This window comes from Narcine bancroftii, chromosome 9 (assembly GCF_036971445.1).
Source record: "Narcine bancroftii isolate sNarBan1 chromosome 9, sNarBan1.hap1, whole genome shotgun sequence".
Taxonomy (NCBI): domain Eukaryota; kingdom Metazoa; phylum Chordata; class Chondrichthyes; order Torpediniformes; family Narcinidae; genus Narcine; species Narcine bancroftii.
The window spans coordinates 83,406,943-83,422,981 of record NC_091477.1 but is presented as its reverse complement, the minus strand read 5'-3'; the positions used below and the strand labels follow the sequence as shown (position 1 = coordinate 83,422,981).

The 16,039-nt window shown below is 42.4% G+C and overlaps 1 protein-coding gene across 4 annotated transcripts in view; it reads left to right on the top strand.

Annotated features, from left to right (window-relative positions):
* Window positions 1-16,039, top strand: part of clstn2a (calsyntenin 2a) — a 453,983-nt gene that overhangs the window by 326,143 nt on the left and 111,801 nt on the right. For all 4 annotated transcript variants that reach the window (XM_069896652.1, XM_069896653.1, XM_069896654.1 and 1 more), the window contains exons 4-7: window positions 457-652; window positions 7,510-7,718; window positions 12,596-12,745; window positions 13,220-13,405. In XM_069896652.1, coding sequence (XP_069752753.1) covers window positions 457-652; window positions 7,510-7,718; window positions 12,596-12,745; window positions 13,220-13,405 — 741 coding nt within the window. The remainder of the gene's footprint in view (window positions 1-456; window positions 653-7,509; window positions 7,719-12,595; window positions 12,746-13,219; window positions 13,406-16,039) is intronic.

Below are 16,039 nucleotides of genomic sequence, written 5' to 3'. Positions count from 1 at the left end.
ACCGAAGTCCACGTAGACACGGGGAGACCGTACAACTCCTTACAGACAACGTGGGATTCGAACCCTAGTCCCAATCACTAGTGATGTAAAGGTGTTGCACTCAATTTGCTGCTTGCTCGTGATACTTGTCCCTCTATTTCCTGCATCATAACGTTTAGTTAAAATAAATGTATTTGGATGTATATTGAAGGGTAGGAAGCAATTTGAGGTTGTGTAGATGAAATAATGATTCTATAAAATTGTGTTCTTAGAAAATGATCAGTTGCAGTCGATGACAGATCATTAAAAAATTGTGGATGAAGTCTCAGTTGATATTTACTCTGAAAACAAATGTCTGTAATTTGGAAAGTGCTCATTGTACATGAGTCTTGGGCTACTAATTTTCAATTTTAGCAAAAGTTCTGAATTTTTTGGAGTTTATATTTACATGTTAATGTATTATATTTTTTGTTTCAGGTGAGATCTGCGCTTTTAAGATCCACAGTCAGGATGTGCCCTTCGAAGCTGTGGTGTTAAATAAGACATCTGGGGAAGGTTTGCTGCAGGCAAAATATCCAATTGACTGTGAGCTTCAGAAAGAATACACATTCATCATTCAGGCATATGATTGTGGAGCTAGGCCTGGTGGAACTTTTTGGAAAAAATCACACAAGTGAGTAACTTGCCCCTCATGTGGTTAGACTCGGTCATTAGCTGTGAGTAATGGAATCCACGATTGGAAGATGGCCTGGAAATGTGGCCTATTTTCATTCGGGCTTTCCAGTGCAGTGGACATGTATTTTTTTTTAACTGTGAAACATTTATGCCAAATATTTTTGATCTCAAATGATATTCTGCCAACTTTAAATGAAATTCAAGTTTAGTTGCTGCACCAAATGGGCAATGTTAAATTAGCAGCTTATTTTATACCAATTGGTTGACGACCAATGACCAGCGTTGTTCAAGGTTTGCATGTAGAAGTAGAGGAGCATGTCAACATTTAATGTGGATGGATAGATATTGCATTGTATATAGTAATGATTGGAAGTAACTTTGTATTGTTAAGTATGATTTACAGTCAGATAAGTCTTAGCTGTATCAACAGAAATTTTCATTAATAAAAAGGTTAAATTGATAATTGATGTTCATTATAAGCAAAAATCAGACAACATGGGGACCTCTTTAATGTGCCCAGTGGTGCAGAGAACACCAATGATGTCAATTCTCTGGAGGAATAAATGAACACAATCGTGTGAGAGAGTGAAATAAACAAAAGTGCTGGAGAAATTCAGCAGGTCATGCAGGATCTGTTCGATGTAAATGGTAACCAACGTTTTTGGCCTAAGCCCTTCATCAAGGTACAAGCAAAAAAACATGCAGGTGCCTGAATAAAAATGTGGGTGGGGGGGGGCGGGGGGGAGAGGAAAGGAGGGAGGAAGGAGCAGGGGAGGAGCACAGGCTAACCAGCAAGAGGTCACTGGTGAACATAGGTGGGAGTATGAAAGAGCTCATATAATGTGTGTTGTTCTGGCAGATTTATCACCTGAGTTAACATTTTCATTTCAATTGAAGCTCAGTTACCTCTTCTCCCCTCAGTTGGTAAAGTAGCTTCAAGACTCAGGGAAGTAGATTTAAGACAGAGATGAGGAGGAACTGTTTCTCCCTGAGAATATTAAATATGTAGTATTCTCTACCAAAGGGAGAAGCAGAGACTCCCTCATTAATTATAATTAAGAAATAGATGGATTTTTGCATTGTTAGGGAATTGTGGTAGTGGGGAAAAGGCAGTTAAATGATGCTTTGTTCATGACCAGGTCAGCCGTGATCTTGTGGAGCAGGCTTGACAGGCCAGATGATCTACTCCTGTTCCTGTTTCTTCTTGTGTTAATTTCCTCAGTGTTTTCATCATTTTGTGTTTCATACATTCCTTAATTGTCTCCTAGCAAGGTCCAGCAACTATTTCAAAGAAGCTCTTTGTAATAGAAAACAAAATTACTTGCAATTGTTCAACTAATGTGTGTGTAATTCTGTAAGTACATGACATAGCTAATGGATAGCTAACATAAAGTTCTTTCATGATCGAGGATAAAGCTCAAAATGTTCAGCTAATCTTCATTTCCCAGGTTTCTCCATTCTGCATTGAGTGTACTGATTACATTGATGGATGTTAGTGGAGGGACATAGAACAGTACATGACAGGTACAAGCCCTTTGGCCCATTTGATTGCTCCGAACCTGATGACCAAGTTAACCTAAAGCTCTGCTGTTTACTCATGATTCTTATCTCTCTGCTTCTTGCATCATCATGTTTCTATCGGGAAGCCTCTTAAATGCTACTATTGGAACTGCTTCCACCTGTTCTCTTGGCAGCATGTTCCAGGCACCAACCACTCTGTAAAAAAAAACTTAGTCCCACACATTGAGGCACCATCAATAACTGCTAAAGACTGGAAGTTATGTAAAACTGATAGGCTTTTATTCGCAGTAGAATGGAGCCTCGTCCATGCTGCTGGGGAGGGGCCTGTGGAACAGTCACCTTTATTCAGGAGTCTGTGGGAGGAGCCACGGGTACAGTCAGCCAATGGGCATGGGCAGACAGTTAAATATACAAACAGTGGCTTGCCACATTCACCCCTTGTTTTTAAAAGAGTTCGGCAGGGTGAAGTGCATCAAATGTTATCATAAATTGTCTTTCGGGTGGTCTGATCTGCCACTGCGACCGTTGTAGGCCTGGCTGCGGCTGTGACACAGCAATGGGGTCCTGGACAATCTGGGGTGCCTGTCTGCAGTCGTCGGTGTTGGCTGGGTGGATGCATGGCAATGCGTCTGGCATGCCATCCATTGTGACTGGGGTAAGATGCCAAGGCTCTGGTACATTGTGGGTGATGATAGGTGACAGGGGTGTGAGGTGATTGATAATGGTCTCCTGAACCCCTGAGGACACTGGGTCCCTAACAGAGACACTGTCCTTGTGCTTATCAAGGTACGCCACCTACGCACGGAGGAGGTGGTCCCTTTCTACCAGTGGGTTGGACTTATGGCTCCTCACATGCTTCCAGAGTAGGACTGGCCCTAGGGATGTCAGCCAGGCCGGTATTGTAGTCCCTGTTGCAGACTTCCTGGGGAAGGAAAACATTCTTTCATGTGGTGTGGCATTGGTGGTGATACTTAGGAGTGATCTGATGGAGTGGAGTGCCTCAGGGAGGACATCTTGCCAGTGGAAGACTGGAAGGCCTCTAGACTGCAGGGCTAGGAGGATGGCCTTCCAGATGGTAGCATTCTCCCTTTCCACCTGCCTGTTCCCTCAGGGGTTGTAACTGATCATTTTGCTTGTGGCAATGTCTCTGGCCAGCAGGTACTGGCACAGCTCATTACTCATATGGATGTAGCTGGGAAACCAAAACAGAGTGAAGAAGCTGCGTAGGGCCTTGATGACTATGACAGCTGTCATGTTAGAGCAGGGGATGGCGAAAAACGTGAGTATTTATCGATGATGTTGAGGAAGGACACATTGTGGTCAGAGAAGAGGAAGGGTCCTTTGAAATCAATGCTAAGGCATTCAAAGGGGCAGGTGGCCTGCACTTTGTCTGGACAATAAAAGTGCAGTTTGCATTCAACTCAGACCTGGCAGTTTCTGGTCATCGATCTCCTCAAAGGAATAAGGCAGATTGCAGGCTTTGATAAAATGGAAGAACCTGCTGACTCCAGGGTTTGCAATCGGTCTATTTGTGCATTGGCACTCATTCCACAGGATAGAGCATCTGGGTCTCTTTGAATTTCCTGGGCCAGGACAAGATATCATAATTGTAGGTGGAAAGTTCAGTTCTCCACCTCAATATCTTGTTGTTTTGGATTTTACCTCGCTGCTGGCTGTTGAACATGAAAGCCACTGCCCATTGGTCAGTCAGCAAGGTGAGTCGTTTGCCAGCCAGGTACTTTCTTCAGTGGCTTACTGCCTCGACAGTGGCTTGGGCCTCTTTCTTAACAGAGGAATGTCGAATTTCAGGGCCCTGGAGGGAAAAGAAGACAATGGGTCTGCCCGTCAGGTTATGTGTGGCAGCCAAAGCAAAGTCACATGCATCCCTCTCCACCTCGAATGAGAAGGATTCATCCATAGCATGCATTGTACCCTTGGCAATATCTGTCTTGATGTGGCTGAAAGCTACACGGGCCTCTAGTACCAGGGGAAAGATGGTGGATTTAACAAGGGTGCAAGCCTTGTCTGCATAATTGGGGACCCACTGGGCATAGTAGGAAAACAAGCCCAGGCACCTTTTCAGGGTCATGATGCTGTAGGGAAGGGGGTTTCCAAAAGTGGACGCATGCAATCAAGGTCGGGGCTGATGACTCCATTCTCCAAGACACAGCCAAGGATGGCCAGGTGGGTTATACGAAATACATATTTAGCCTTATTGTATGTGATGTTAAGGAACTTGGTGGACTGGAGGAATTTTTGGAGATTGGATTCATGGTCTGTATTGTCCAGTTATGTTAATGTTCCCTGCAGCTCATACTGGTCTACCGTTCCCGCTGGAAGAATGAGACCCCATTGATGATGCTGAAGGAAACTTGCAGGAAATAGAAGAGGTGGCATCTGCCTCAAAACCAATATATTGGTGGTCCTCTGGGCGGATGGGGAGCTGGTGGTATGCTGACTTTAAGTCAATGGTGGAGAAAACCGATATTGCACTATTTGGTTTACCATATTGGATGTGCTGGTAAGAGGATAAGTGTCCAGCTGCGTGAATCTGTTAATGGTCTGATGGTAGTCAATGACCATCCTGTTTTGCTCCCCATGCCTCACCACCACCACTTTGGCTCTCCAAGGGCTGGTGCTGGCTTCAATGATCCCCTCATTGAGTAACCCTTGTATCTCCGACCTAATGAAGGCCCTGTCCCCAGCATTGTATTGCCTTCTTTTGGTGACAATGGGTTTACAGTCAAGGGTGAGGTTAAGAAACAATGGTGGAGGGGTAATCTTGAGGATTGAGAGTCCCCAGGTCATGCGCCGTGGGCCATCATAGCTGGGAGCAGTGGGAAGAAGCCAGGAGTTTTTTGCTGGTGGAGCGCAGTGGGCGATTTAAAAACTGCTGGTTACAGATAGTTGTGGGGGGGGTGGCCCATCATCATTACACTTTAAGGTGGCATTGAAAGTCCAGTCCCAGTAGCACAGCAGCGCAAAGCTGTGATATCACCAGGAGTTTAAAGTCTTTGTAGACAGTGTCCACATGTTTAGGGTCCCTATGCAGTAGCCGCAGACTTCAGCTGTATGGGATGTCAAGGCCAAGAAACCTTTGTGGCTCACTGGCTTAACCGCGAGGGAGTACCACTGCACCGTGTCTAAGTGGATGAAGCTCTTCATGCTCTTACTATTGAACAGACAGCTTGTCACATGGTGATTTACCAAAATGTCCATCATCGATCTGAGAAGATGGTGAGGACTACCTTGATGGGGGTCAGTGTCAGGTCGCTGCCTGTAGCTGTGGTGGAGAGTTTGTGCGTTCGGCTGCAAGATGGCGGCATCTTGGTAACCCACAGGGTTCTCATGTGGCACTGCTGTGTCTCAAAGATAGCGGCCCTCATGGTCCGCACATGGCGCTGCTGAGTTGAGGTGGCTTGGAATTAAATACTTTCACGTAGTGCCATTTCTTCCCACTGTTGGAGCAGACTGCATCTTTTGCCAGGCACCATTTCCTCAGGTGCATGATCAGGCCACAGAAGTGGCACTTCAGATGCTCATGGAGTTCAGTGGCCATGGTCAGGTCATTGGTGGAATGTGGCGATAGCAGTGTTAAGTGCTCACGGAGTACAGCAGCTGTGATCAGATTGCTGGCAGTGCATGGGGGTGGCGGCACATCCCAAGATGGCGGTACCCAGGGCAACCACAAGGCAGGTGCATTCTCAGCCAAGTAGGCTACCATATTCTGGTGGGCCATCTCCAGTGTGCCTGCCAGTTCAACTGCCCTCCGCAAATTGAGCTCACTTTGCTCCAACAGTGTCTAATAGATGTAGTTGGATCTGATGCGTGTGACATATGCATCTTTAATTAGGTCCTCCGTGTTCTCTGTGGCCGTCATGGCCTTGCAGTCACAGGCCCATCCAAGAGTTCAAAGAGCCCAGAAGTACTCGGCGCTCAATTTCCTGGCTCACTATTTTCGGGTGGCCAGGAGGTGTTACGCATCAACCTCTTTTACCTTCTTCAAGTACTGGCCTTTCGGGATGTCCATCGCCTCCAAGTACGCCTGCTCATTAAGTATACCAGAGGCCTGACCCGGGAGTGCCTGCAGGAACACTTAAGGCTTCAGGTGATTGAGGGTCAGTCAATTTACAACTTCTCTGGCTTCAGGATCTGCTCCATTGTCAAACTTTATTGTGAATAAAATTGATACACCATCAATAATTCCAAAAGACTGGAAGTTACGTAAAACTGATAGGCTTTTATTCGCAGTAGAATGGAGCCACGTCCATGCTGCTCGACTGTCCTGAACTGGGGAGAGAGCTGTGGAACAGTCACCTTTATTCAGGAGTCTGTGGAGGAGCCACAGGTACAGTCGGCCAATGGGCGTGGACAGACGGTTAAATATACAAACAGTGGTTTACCACACACATCTCTTTTAAACTTTCTTCCCTCCACTTTCCTCACATCTTAAAATAGGATGTAAAATTTTTACCCTGGGTAAAGATTCTGACAATCTACTCTGTTAATACCTCTCAGAATTTTATAAACTTCAATCAGGTCTCCCCTCAGCATCCAATGCTCCAGGGAAATCAACCAAAGTTTGTCTCCCAACCTCTCCCCGTAACTCATTCCCATTAATCCAGACAACATGCAAGTAAATCTCTTTGGCACCCTTTCCAAAGCCTCCACGTCCTTCCTGTTTTGGGCAACCATAACTGCACAAGATACTCCAAGGTATAAAGCAAACTGAAATACTTATCATTAACAGTGGCAAAGAGAAACATTTACTCTGCAATGGGAATGTACCCTGATTAGTTTTCCCTCAGCTAAGAGGTTTGATCTAAAATATTTAATAATCTCATCCGAAAAGGCCATGGTCTCAGTACATCGTAGGACAAAATATTTTTCTTGTTTGTTAAATTATTTTGTTCTTTCATATCTCATGCTCTTCTAATGGTCTGAAGCCAAATACAGTAGAATACCCATTATCTGACACCTATGGGGATCTGCTTGATCGAGACTTAGTTTTCCAATACCTGTATTAAGAATAAATACACCATTTAAAAGAAAAAGCCAGTGCAAAATGTAAAGTAATTGGAAAACAAATCAGTATTGTAGTCTTTAATTATGTAAAGTTCACTTTAATCAGGTGATTCCCATAACTGATTATGGATAATAGGATTCCACTGTGTTTCAAAAACATTTTGACTTGTCCTAATCATTTTACTGAAGACATTTGTCAAGTAGTTCTGTGCATGTATTTTAACTCTGTCAATAATTGAAACATGATAATATTTTTGTCAAAAAGTTTTAGTCTGTTTGCAAAGCACTAAAGATGCCATCTGTTTCCAGGGCAGTGGTACACATACAGGTGAATGATGTCAACGAGTATGCACCGATGTTCAAAGAGACAGTGTATAAAGGTGTAATCACAGAAGGAAAACTGTATGACAACATTCTGCAGGTGGAGGCAGTGGATGAGGATTGCTCTCCTCAGTACAGCCAGATTTGTAATTATGAAGTTGTTACACCTGATGTTCCATTTGCAATTGATAGGAATGGTGAGTTTCATGAGAATGAACTTGAAGCTTAATTTCTTTTTTTTGGTAATATGAACAATGTATCTCTTGTAAAATTTTCAACATGTGGCTTCCACCCCATCTCATCATCCCGCACCATGTGGGCAGAGGTCCCAAAAGAATAATCAAGTGACAGAATAAAGCTGAATAAAGAAAGGCCAATCATGTCTATCTCACTTGATAGTGTATTGCTTTAAGAACTATCAGGGAGGATTAAAGAGAGAAATTGGATTGATATGAAATTTAAATCATATAATGCCAGATAATAGGATTGAGATTAGAATTGAAAATCGAAGAATAAATGAGGCTTCAGAAGCAAAGTTGTAAAAAATGGTCAATTATGAATGAAAGTTTCTTTCTTGTCTGGGAAGGAAGTCAACTGCGGAATTGTGTTGCAGGTACCATTGCTATTCTTAACATATTGCTAAGTGTTTTGAACATGGATGTAGGCAGGGATCAATTTCCAAACTTCCAGACTTTGTGAACGACGAGGAGAAGAGTTCAAAGAGAGTGATCTGATGGAATCGACACATGAGTGGAAAGTGAAAATTAATGCTGAAAACTGTAATGTGGCATATTTTGACAGGGAGAATGAAAAGAGGCAATATAATTAGAGGGCATCATTCTAAAAGGGGTACAGGAACAAAGGGATCTGTTGAAAATTGAAAATAGCAAGGCAGGTTGAGAAAATAGTTTAAAAAAACATAAGGGATGCAGGATTCATCAAATCCAACAGTAAAGAAGTCATGATGAGGCTTTATGAAACGTTGGTTTAGCCATAGCTGGAGGATTCTGTCCAGTTGTGGACATTGATTTTACAAATGTGAGAGTTGTGGAAATAGATCTAGAAAAAAATCTTTTGAAGAGCTAACAGAGAGAATTGATGAGGGCAGGGTGGTAGACATGGTTTATATGGAATATAACAAGGCCTTTGACAAGGTCCTGCTTGGCAGGCTAGTCTGCAAGATGAAATCACGTGGAATCCAAAATGAGCTGGCCGTTTGGATTCAAAAATGGTTTGGAAGAAGGAGTCAAGAGGGTAGTTGTGGAGGATTGCTCTTCTGATTAGGATTTTAAGGAATTGTGCTCCATCCACCGTTGTTTGTTATCTATATTAGTAGTTTGGATGACCGTGGAGTTAACATGATTGGTAAAGTTGCAGATGACAATAAAATTGCTGGTGTGAAGAAAGATGCTAGAACTTTAATTAGGATCTGGATCAGTAACCTGATGGGTTCCTCTGGCATTTTTGTGTAGTCCATATCTGCAATAGGCTGCCAGGGGAAGGTACAATTACTTTGTGGAAAGAACATTTGGACAGATTTATGGATAGGAAGGGTTTAGAAGGGTATGAAACAAGTGCAGGCGTATTGGACTAACATAGTTGTCCAAGCTCAAGTTTATCATCCGATTGCACATGTACATTCCGAAGAAACAGCATTCTCTGGTCCTTGGTACAAGACATCCAAACGTACAACCAAATATAAAACACATGCAGACATGAAATACATATGCAGAACAAGTATAGAGTACATATATATATAAATAAAAATTGTTTAATAAATTGTAGATTCTCAGATGGTTAATGTGAGCAGTTCATTTTGTTGTTCATCAGTCGCACTGCCCATGAGAAGAAGCTGTTTCTCAGCCTGGTGGTACTGGCTTTGATACTTCTGTATCTCTTTCCTGATAGGAGTAGCTGAAAGATGCTATGTGCAGGGTGGTAGGGGTCCTCAAGTATTTTCCATGCCCTCTTCAGACAACAATCCTGGTAGATCACGTCAATGGGGAGAAGGGAGACCCCAGTGATCCTCTTTGCCGCTCTTGTGGTCATGTGGATTGACCTCCATTCCAATTCTCTACAGCAACCAGAGAAATTAATGCCATCTGGATGGAGAGTTGCCCAGTTGGAAGATGAGGCATTGTTCTTCCAATTTGTGGGTGATCTCAGTCTGACAGTGCATGAGACCATGGGCAGACATATCAGCAAGGGAATGAGTTGGAGAATTGAAATGGGTGGCCACTGGGAAGTCCACGCAATTGCGGTGGTCAGAGCCGAGGTCCTAAACAATGCAATCTCCCAGTCTGTGTCCAGTCTCTCTGAAGTCAAAGGGGTAGGTCCCAAGGGGATGATTGGTGGGGAAGGAGAAATGGACAAGGGTGTCATGAAGGGAGCTATCCCTGTGGAAGGTGAAGAGGGAGGAGAGGGGAATATGTATCTAGTTGTGGGATCACATAGAAAGTGGTGGAAATGGCAGAGGATGATGTGTTGGATGTGGAAGTTTGTGGAGTGGTAGGTGAAGACAAGGGGAATCCTGTCCTTGTGTGTGGAGGTGGAGGAGGCCAGGGGAGATGTGCAGGTAATTGGAGGACATGTGGGTGAGAGCCAGGTTGATGGTGGTAAAGGGAAAGCCACGCTATTTGAAGAAGGAGGACATCTCTGATGATCTGTCATGGAAGTCCTCATCCTGGGTGCAGATATAACAAAGATGGAGGAATTCAGAGAATGGAAGGAAATTCATACAGGGCGCAGGGGGGAAGAGGTGTAGTTGAGGAAACTGGGGGAGTTGATCGGTTTGTACAAGATGTCATTCGAGAGTTTGTCTCCCAAGATGGAGAAAGAGAGATCAAGGAAAGGGAAAATGTTGCAAGAGATGGACCAAGTGAATTTGAGGTCAGGGTGGAAGTTGGCAGCAAAGTGAATGAAGTCAACAAGCTCATCGTGAGTACATTAGGCAGCACTAAAGTAATCATCAATTTTACAGAGGAAGAGTTGAGGGACCTTGCCTGTGAAGGATTATAGCATGGATTACTCCACCTAGAAATTATAGAGGATGGTGGTGATGGAGAGGGACTGGTTGATTCTATTGTCCAAAAATAAATTAAGGGCTTTGAGGTCTTCAATACAGGGAATGGAGGTGTATTTATGGTAAACATGAGGTGATCAAGTTCAGGGAACTGGAAGTTGTTAAAGTGATGGAGAGCATGTGAAGTGTCCCAGATATAGGTGGGGAGGGACTGGATCAGAGGGACTAAACAGAATGGAGACCAATTTGATGGGGCAGGAACACATGGACACAATGGGTCTCCCAGGACAATTGGATTTGTGGTTCTTGGATAAGAGGTAGAATCAGGCACTGTGGGGTTGGGAAACAATAAGGTTGGAGGCCATACCAGGGAGCTGACCAGAAGTGATGAGTTCAGAGATGGTGTGTGATACCATGGATTGGTGAGTTTTGTTGGGGTCCTGTTGGAGGGCTAAGTAAGAGGGGATGTCTGAGAATTGTAGTCTGGCTTCAATCAAATAGAAGTCAGTGCGCCACAACAGCACCACTCTTGTCTGCAGGTTGTGAGGTTCGGATTGCTGTGGAGAGAGTGCGGAGTCAGGTGTTCTGAGGCGATGATATTGGAATGAGTGAAGGGAATAGTGAAGTAAATATGTTTGATGTCCTGGCATAAGTTGGAAACACAAAGGGCCAGAGCAGGCAGAAGACTAGATCGAGGTGTCCAGGAGGAGGAAGAAGGTTTAAAGTGGGAGAACGGATCTGCGGTGGTGGAAAATTATGGTTGTGGAAGTAGGTATGGAGATGGAGCTGACACAAGAAGAATTCAGCATCATGGCATGTGCGGAACTCGTTAAGGTGTGGGCAAAGGGGTCAAAGGTGAAGGCTCTAATGAGGATAACATATTCATCCTCTGAGAAGGGAAGGTCAAGGGTATGGCAGGGGTTGGGGGGAGGTTCAGTGGGGTGGAGGGTGTCAGGGAGGGGAGGAGAATGGGATGGGTGGTGGTTGGGGAGGATTGGGAAAGTCAGAGAATGGAGCTTGAATTGCAAGGCTGAGGGTTGGCTTCTTCTCATGGGCAGTGAGACTGCTAAATGACTGTTGAATCTGCTACATCATCTCTCTGAGACTCCAGTATTTACTGTTAGGTCTGCTTTGTTTATGAATGAGTGAGTCAAACACCAGACTGAGTCGAAATCAAGGTTCTTTGTTCTTTATTACCGGATTGTAACACTTGCAACTAACAGTGTTAGTTGGAGAAGGCGCATTCTGCCGTTATCAGCAAGTGGTGTTTTTTATATACCTTAGGATACATACTTAGTAAATTATCATACCATGACATTGTCCAATGAATAAACTGTTGCTGTCCCTCTCTGCTAGCCTCCTGCACATCAATTTGTCATCCCCACTCTTATCTTGAGAGTACAAGGTCACAACTGCATCTTGTTACGGCCCAGCACTGGGTGACTCCCTCTACATTCCCAGCTCATGATGTTTTTACCTAACATTACTAAATAATATTTATTTTAATATATATATATATATATATATAAATATATATATATATATGTCCTATATAAATGAATTGTTTGTCTGTAGGTGTATTATATCTCTATGTGTATTTATGTTGTTTTGGACCATGGACCAGAGATTCCTATTTCATCGGGTTGTACTGGAACAATTGGATGATAATAAACTTGAATTTGGTGCAATGAGTACATGTTTAGGGTGGTGGGTCAGTGCCAGTCAAATGCAAGAGGAAACATAGCACTTCTAATTAAATTCTAGAATTGTGAAAAATGAGATTAGTTTCCTCACAAATTAATTTTTAACACATCTGGTAAGCAGTTTATTTGCAAATTATGATGAATAACTCCTCAACCAGTATTTTGCATGTATGAGTAAATGTGATGTAGCAACTGTTGGTTGACTACTTAATTGCCATCAATTTCTTTCCTGAATTAAAAATATATGTTCAGACTTTTAATTTGTTGCACAAGACTTGTATTTGAAAGATTCTGACTTGAACTGTTTTACATGAAACACATTATTATGATTCCATTTTTTTTAAACCAGGTAATATTAGGAACACTGAGAAGTTGAGCTATGACAGTAAGCACCAATACAAGTTCATGGTTACAGCGTACGACTGTGGTCAAAAGGAAGCATCAGAAGGTGTATTAGTGCACATTGAAATTAAGCCAGTTTGCAAGCCTGGCTGGCAAGGTAAAGCTCTAAATGCATTTTGTGATTATTCACACTGCATTCAAATGCTAGAAATATACTTGTGGACAGAATATGACTCAAGATAATGAGAAATCTACTTCTGTGGAAGATCATAAACATATTTAGGAGACATGGTCAATGGCATCAACGTTGGTACAATCGAATGTGAGAGGGAATTTCCATTATCTGCTCTCACATTATATCCCTGCCCAAGGACTGAACAATGTTCCCTGGTGAAGTCTCTTCTGAGGCCTAGAATGCCAAGAGCAACATGCTGGGCACTGGGGTTAATATGTAGCAGTGCCTGCTGGTCGAAATGGTCATTTTAGGCCAACATAATTGCCTTTCTCCATGCTGTGAATTTGATGATCGTTTTTACAACAACTAAATTTTACTAAAACTAATTAATCTTCAACAGGGCCAGCCTAGTTTTGTTTATAAAAAAAAAAGCTCAAGTTATCTGATTTTTAACAGGTTGGAGTAAACGTGTTGAATACAAGTCTGGCTCTGGCAGTAAAGTATTACTTTCCAGCATCCATCTGGAGACTTGTGGTGAACCAGTTTCTTCTGTACAGACCAGAATAGAACTTCAGACCAGCCACATTGGAAAGGGATGTGATCGTGACACATACTCTGAGAAATCATTGCAAAAATTGTGTGGTATGTAACAAATTTGCTACAATGTTATCCAGTAATGGTTTCAGTGCATTTATGCTCCCGATTTCTCTCATCCACCCCCATTTTTTTAAATGTTACATGCTGTTCAACAGAGCACCAGCTGGTCTCTTGTTGTGGTTTAATGTGTGATATCTGTTTTCTCCTTTAAAAGTGTCAGGTTCATGGGCACGTATTTTTAGGGTTCTTTAATGTCCCTGGTTGGGAAAACCCACACAACTGATGCCAGTTGCATTCTTCTATTGTAGAAAGAAACTGAGATTTTTTTTAATTTTATGCTTTTAATATGATGCTCACTATGTTTAATTTCATCTGCTATGATATATATCTTCTTTCTAACTGAGCAAATCATGTGCAGGATCAAGGGGAAATAGAGATGTTCAGTTCACTAATGCCAATCAGCTTTATTTCATACATTTCTGTCACTTTCAATATATCAGTGCCAAACATGGAATATTTTTTTCCTCAGTCACTTTAATCCGTGTAGCTCAACAGGCAGTCCATGGATTTGATTGAGGTGGTTCGTGGCAAGGACAAATATTATCAATATAATCAACAAGTAAAAATTTTAAAAGGCTGTGCATTTAACCATAAAAAAGAGTATTCTCGAAAAATATTCCCAACAAATCAAAAATCACATTGGTGGTCTGCAGCGGAGTCCAAATTTGCCAGCTCCCTCCTCCCCATGACCCGTTGTCTGTGGATTTTGTTATTGATGGCTGATGGAAGGTGAAGGAATGAAAAATAAAGATTGATAACCATTGATTCGAAGCCAGCATTAGTATTTTTCAGGTGAACTTACCAGTAGTTAAAAGATGCAAATCAGAATTCCCACTATTTGTGGCAACTTGCTTATTTGAAACTGTCTCATACCGGAACAAAATGGATCCTTTAATATCTCACCAACAATTCTTAATGGATCTCTGAAATAACGTGCATAGGTCCTTCAATTATGTTTCACTTGGGAGCAGAAAGGGATTGATCTATCCAAAAAAATTGAAATGCAGATTTCCAACCAAATGCTCTAAATTCTGTTGTCAAGAAGACTTTCAGGCTTTCCTCGACAGTCAGTTAGACTGGATGTGTTCAGAAACTCAATGTTGATTTACGTAACTTTATTTCAGGTCCTGTTTTAAGTTAATGCCCCAAAAAAGGTCAACGCCTAAATGTAGACTAGATGCAACTTGACTGTTAAATTCTCCCGGCAATGCTATGGAAATTCTGTTCTTGTGGAGCATGACCTTTACTAAAAGTATAGAGACCACTTTTCATTTTGTAAAAGGGGTGTTTGCCATTAAATTGGAGGAGCATCTTGCACTTGACTGCATGAACTTGGTAAGAATGTCACCTTTCTTTATCTTCACCTGGCTCCTATCTGGTGACCGCAGATCCTGGCTGAAACAAACGGGAAGCTTCTACACAAATGCAGATCTGAACCACGTTGTGCTGTTAGGACAGTGTTGCCATTTTCCCCTGAGGCAAACAATTCTCTCTAGCTTTGCTGTTATCCACCAGCCATAGCCAGTAGGGTGGAAGGCAACAATTTCCACTGATAAACGAAAGGCAAGAGTGAATTATGGTGAGGGTGTTGGGGGGGGGGGGGGTAAGGGTGGGGGGGGGGAGCCAGCTGATATTCTAGATTTTCTATTCTAAAGTTATGTACATTTCATTTTGTTGCCGCTGTTTCCATGGTCATCTTGCTTGACGCTCTGAAGAACTTTCATTCTCTCCTGTTTGTTTGCTGATGTGGGGATTTTGTCACCCTACCTTATTTCTTATCATAGTTCAACAAACTGTTCATTGGATGCAGTTATCATGCAGGAACTTGTCACTAGGTGTCAAGGGCCTAAAATGAGAATCAGCTCACACAGAGCCTTCAACCATCTGATGACCACACCCTTCATTAGCCCTTTGCCTTCTAGCACCTATGTTGCACCCACTTTGAATGGTTGCCTTCCTTTTGAACATTCCTATTTGAGATACAGCTCGCTCACTTTCAAATCAACCTGGAGGAAATCATATTAATGTTTCATAAGAGAAAAACAATTTAGAATCCCTGTAATTGAATTGTAATGTAATCCCAGCAAAGCAGAGGTTATTACAATTTATGTTGAAGATTTTCAATTGGTCTCACCGGTTAATATTTAATTTCATAAACCAGCCTGAGTTCTCTGATAAATTACATAATTGCTTCCACCTTGATCCATACCAAATGTTTAACTTTCAAGGCAGATACTGAAAAGGAAAAAAAAATACTGCAAATGTTGAAATACCTCGAATAAGATAGGATTGAAGGCAATTCGGGCAATCTTCATCTTTGGCTTGTCGTTCCTTCCGTTCCCTTCACAACTTCCTTCAATGCAAATTGAAGACACTTGTTCGCTCTCATTGTTTTCTCATTGTGATGAAGCATTGTTGACCTGAAACGTTAACTGCTTTCCTCTCCACAGTTGCTTCCTGACCAGGTGAGTATCTCCAGCATTTTCTGATTTCATTTGAAAACAAACGGATTTGCTTTATATTCCATTGTTCCTGTTTAAAATTTATGGCAATAATATATCATGGTATTGCATACTATTACAAAGTTAAGATTTGTTTACCAAGAGGAATGATATATAG